At 33.7% G+C, this 5,404-nt stretch overlaps 1 protein-coding gene across 1 annotated transcript in view; it reads left to right on the plus strand.

Annotated features, from left to right (window-relative positions):
• Positions 1-453: 453 nt before the first annotated feature.
• Positions 454-5,404, plus strand: part of LOC106458859 (zinc metalloproteinase nas-4-like) — a 10,585-nt gene continuing 5,634 nt past the window's right edge. Inside the window, exons 1-4 of the mRNA XM_022385206.1 lie at positions 454-607; positions 1,845-1,891; positions 2,955-3,030; positions 3,936-4,053. Coding sequence (XP_022240914.1) covers positions 508-607; positions 1,845-1,891; positions 2,955-3,030; positions 3,936-4,053 — 341 coding nt within the window. The 5' untranslated portion in view covers positions 454-507. The remainder of the gene's footprint in view (positions 608-1,844; positions 1,892-2,954; positions 3,031-3,935; positions 4,054-5,404) is intronic.

A 5,404-nucleotide genomic window follows, 5' to 3' on the forward strand; every position in this document is an offset into this window, starting at 1 on the left:
AAACTTGATTGGTCACACTAGGTAAGTCTATTTGTAATAGATCAAGTTGGTCACTTTTGAGTATAAATTTTTCTGCATAAGAAAACATAATATTATTATCCTGGTTACAAAATTTCAGTGTAACACTTCGTGTATTCTTTCTATTTTTATAATGTTACTAAATGTTATTTTATTACATTCAGAACGTAGTTAACAACCCCCCGTTGTTGCCTTGGGAAAATAAAAGGTGTACTTTTAAGTCAGAGGAGATATCCAGATCCTCTTTTGGCTTCTTTTTTCCGAGACAAATGCAAACTTTCCCAAGCATCACATACATCATCCTAAAATGTTGATAACGAAACCTTGGAAACAGTTACAATATTTCTGGGCTTGAATAGTGATATCTTTCGCTATGACGTGCATCAACGTGACTTTGATAAGCCACTATATAATGAGGCTAAATTTAAAATATGTTATTGTTATTACCTTTTCTTCTCTTCCTGCTGGGTATCACCTAAACCTTTGAAGATGAGAATCTTACTCCTTGTTTTAGCGATGGTTCTGGATGTGGTCCTTTGTTCAAAGTTCGACATCTATCGGCAGGGACAGAAAGTCACACCTTATGGACGTAAGTTTTAGTACAATTACTGGTAGTAGAATGTCACATGTCTTGATAAGCTTACTGGTAGTAGAATGTCACATGTCTTGAGAAGCTTACTGGTAGAAAGTCAGACCATCTGAGCATAAGTCTTGACGAACTTGTTCATAGTTGAAAATCATATCTTACGGACGTGAGATTTAATAAAGTTTTATGGTAAAAATTCACACCTTATGGCGTAAGGCTAGATGGACTTACTTATGAAAGAAAGTTGTGCATTAAGGACATAAGTTCAAGTAGATGTCGTAGTGACACACCTTATGAGGGTAGGTTTTGATAGAATGGCTGGTGGTAGAAAGTCATACCTAATGGACATAAGTCTTGGTAAATGTACTAATGGCAGAGAGCTACATGGGACGTCAATACTGCTTAGACGTGTTAATAATGAACATTTTCAAATGACATACGATATAAGTATTGCGTGTTTTCCAATAATATTCAAATGTCCCTCGAAGATACGATTGTCCAGTGATCAATAATCTATAATTTCAGTTCATAATATTATTTATACGGACAGCTGTTGTTGTTTGTTTAGCGTAAAGCTACATAATGGGCTATCTGCTCTCTGTCCACTCTAGGGAATCGAACCCCGGATTTTAGCATCATAAGCCCGGAAACTTACCGCTGACTTATCGGGGGACCGCACGAATAAAAGAAGCAAGTGTGTCTTTCATAATGAACTAATTTTGGGACATGGCAACCTTTCTAAATTTATGGAAATGCTGAAATAGTTGGGGAGGTATCCTTCGTAACCGTTATGAAGAGCTTTAAATAATATACTATATCATAAACGCAAACTGTACTCAGTAAGAACATGCTCTTTTGTAAGTAACTAATTTACTCAAAACTGTTTAAATCGCTGAAATATTTTACTTCAGGTTCTTTTCTATGTGGCCCGGCATGGTCAGGTGGTTAGGGCGCTCGACTCGCTATCTGAGGCTCCCCCTTTCAGCCGTGGGGGCGTTATAATGTGACGGTCAATCCCACTATTCGTTGGTAAAAGAGTAGCCCAAGAGGTGGTGATGAATGCCTTCCCTCTAGTCTTACACTGCTAAATTAGGGACGGCTAGCGCAGATAGCCCTCGTGTAGCTTTGAGCGAAATTCAAAAAATAAACAAATTTTTCTATATCATGTTTAATTTGCGATAAACATTAAAATATCACGAAGATTATTCTACATCTGAGTTATGAAATGATTATTTTACAGGTTTGGTTGAAGGTGACATCATGCTTCTCAACGAAAGAAGTGTTGGGGTAAGAGATTTTATTTTTATCCTTTTAAACGTACAAATATATTATTTTCTAAACTAATTGAAGGGTAACGCCAACTGAAACCAAAACCAGACCTAGGTTTTAATCGCCTGAAAATGAAATAATAATATGTTGTAGAGTTTATATTTTATAAACTTCATTAGATTCCTTGTCGAAATTAGATGGGAATGGGTAAGCTATGCGTGATGATACAACAATATCTTAAAGTGAATCTGAATCTCTAGACTTTTCTAACTGCGCTAGTTAGAAAGCACAACAATATCTTAAAGTGAATCTGAATCTCTAGACTTTTCTAACTGCGCTGTTTAGAGAATACAACATCTTAAAGTGAATCTGAATCTCTAGACTTTTCTAACTGCGCTGTTTAGAGAATACAACATCTTAAAGTGAATCTGAATCTCTAGACTTTTCTAACTGCGCTGTTTAGAGAATACAACAATATCTTAAAGTGAATCTGAATCTCTAGACTTTTTTAACTGCGCTAGTTAGAAAGCACAACAATATTTAAAGTGTATTCGAATATTTAGACTTTTCTAACTGTGCTGTTTAGAAAGTACAACAATATATTAAAGTGTATCCGAATATCTAGACTTTTCTAACTGTGCTGTTTAGAAAGTACAACAATATCTTAAAATGTATCCGAATCACTAGACTTTTCTAACTGTGCTGTTTAGAAAGTACAACAATATCTTAAAGTGAATCTGAATCTTTAGACTTTTCTAACTGTGCTAATTGGAAAGCACAGCAAAATCTTAAAGTGAATCTGAATTTCTAGACTTTACTAACTGTGTTAATTAGAAAGCACAACAATATCTTAAAGTGTATCCGAATATCTAGACTTTTCTAACTCGTGTAGCCCATTAATATGAAGAAAGGTCTACCTTTCAAAAGCGTTCGGGTTATAGAGTTTTGTATTTTTGTGTTAAATTGATTTTTTCAACCTACGTGTTTTCCTGACATCATGAATGAAGCCACCTAGTTCAATATATTTATTAGTATTTGGTATTGTTTTTCGAAATGTTCAGAAATATTATGTCGCCCCTAGGAGAGAGCTGCCCTGAGAGACCGAAGATATCAGTGGCAAAATAAAGCTGTTCCGTACGTGCTCTCCAATTCTTACAGTAAGTGATAATTAGTATATGTTTTTGTAACTATTATTCGTTCATAATTCTTAGCAGGTGCCTTATTATTTTTTATTGAGACAAACTAAACAAACATCTGAATGTTATAAGTTCATCCTTAAAGTTTTGAAGTTCATAAAACGAAATTGTCTTTGTATTTTCATATTTTACTTTTGTGTTACTGATGTCCTAATTTTGTATTATTTGAATCTCAAAATTTGGCATGGTGGCGTAACCAGCTTTGATGTTACATGGTCATTTAACCAACTTTAATGTTCTGCTCAGTCTAGAATAATCCAAGCCAAATGATTGAAAAAATATGTTTTCCGTATGTTAAGTTCAAGTTCTATTCCACAACACAAATTTATATGTAAAGAAGTCTAATGAATGGAAGAGTTTCAAGATAATTTGAAGAATAAGATTTAGATGACATTCGTGTAGCGTGTAAAATAATGATTAAAACATGTATTGTTTTATTATTTAGGGTAACTTTTAGTATCAGCAAATCGTTCTTATTCAATGCCAGTGCATTAGTTATTACAGTTAGAATTGTAATACAGTTATGTTTTCTCGATAAAAAATATAAAACTCAGAACTCTTAGTATTTCGTTATATAGGTATACCATTTCTAAAGATGCAAAATCTCAAATTTTACTGAAGTTTATAAGCCATTAAAGAAGGCTTAAACGATAGCTTCTTTATAACGTAAACCATAGTATTGTGTTTACTGTTTCCTTTTCGCTTACGAAGCTTTTGTCATATATTTCTTGGTTATTATAAACAAGACAGCTGAGAAAACACAGAGAACTTTAACATGCACAAAGTGTTACCTGTCATTACCTTTATCATTTCATCACCTTTGCATTTTGTTCAGCTTATTTCATTTTTTTATACGATCATTTCAGGCTCGTCAGAAGTAGCTGTAATAAAGAGTGCAATGGAAGAATATTCCAAACTTACTTGCATAAGGTTTATACAGCGAACCACCCAAAGGGACTATCTCTATATTAGTTCTATGGACGGGTTAGTATTGTAATCATAACTTGATTTTTCTTAGAACACGGTAAAGATTTATTATATTATTTGTTTCAGGTACCAGATGCCGCTTTGATCTCAAGATGGAACACTTAAACTCTAAAGATAAACCATGTAAATATGTCGATTGTCACCTTTAACCAAAAAGCACTTGAAACATAAGGAACTTTACCATACTTAACTTTATTCGTGTTAAGAGTCAAAAGTATTATCGTTTTCGATAAACGCGTTTTTGTCGGTAATCTCTAGTTAAAATAAAATGCTAACGAAATAATAAAAAACAAAACAATTTCCTTTAAATTATGAAGACATCCTCATATTCTGAACAATTATGAAACAACGTTTCGAAAAAACCTTCACTCTGATGACTCGTCTGATTTCCAGATAATTGCCTGATAATAAAGCATTTGGTAAAGCAGTCTGATTACATTGATGAAGTTGATCCTTTTCTGCTCTCTTATATTTCTAAAATTAATCTTTGACATTCTTCTGAATAATTCAAGCCCATTACAGTTCATTCGTTTTACATCAAGGTATTTTGTAAGATTAGAAAAGATGGAAACTATTCCATACATTGCAAAAATATAGCCATTAATTCGGTCGTAAAACTCTTTTATTTTATGCTGTTTCATCCATTAGATATAGCTGTAATTAAAAACAGTGAAATTTAGCATTTTTTTTCCCAGAAAAATGTCTTTAGTATTACTCAACTAATAACCAAGAAGATTATTTCAAAACACCCAAAAATTCGAACGCTTTCGTATTCTTGATTGCACTCCTTCACAAATATATTGGTCAGGCATGGCCTGATGGTCAGAACAGTCGTCTCGCAGCCTGCGGGTCGCGGATTCGAATCACATCACCAAACATGCTTTTCTTTAAGCCGTAGGGGCGTTTTAATGTGATGGTCAATCCCACTATTCGTTGATAAAAGAGTAGCCCAAGAGTTGGCGGTGTGTGATGTTGACTAGTTGCCTTCCTAATTTGAGCTAGTCTGAAAGAATGTTTCGAAAAAATCTTCACTCTAGTGGCTGGTATGAGTTACAGACAACGGCCTGATAATAAAGCATCTGGTAAAGCAAGCTGAGTAGGGTGAAATTGAAACCTTCACTCTAGTGAAATTAGGCTAGAGCATGTAGCCATCGAGCCAGATATTCAACACATAAACATAAATATAATTGAATATTTTGCTAATTCTTTGGTTCGTCTAATAATAGTAGATGTTTAACTTGATATATAAAATAGCTCTTTTCATGTGTCATTGAAATATAATTTTTTTTATACTAACGATCTTCATGGAAAGTTATCCTTTGGGTTTGTTTGTTTGTTTGTTTGTTTG

This window comes from Limulus polyphemus, unplaced genomic scaffold (genome assembly GCF_000517525.1).
Source record: "Limulus polyphemus unplaced genomic scaffold, Limulus_polyphemus-2.1.2 Scaffold524, whole genome shotgun sequence".
Classification (NCBI taxonomy): domain Eukaryota; kingdom Metazoa; phylum Arthropoda; class Merostomata; order Xiphosura; family Limulidae; genus Limulus; species Limulus polyphemus.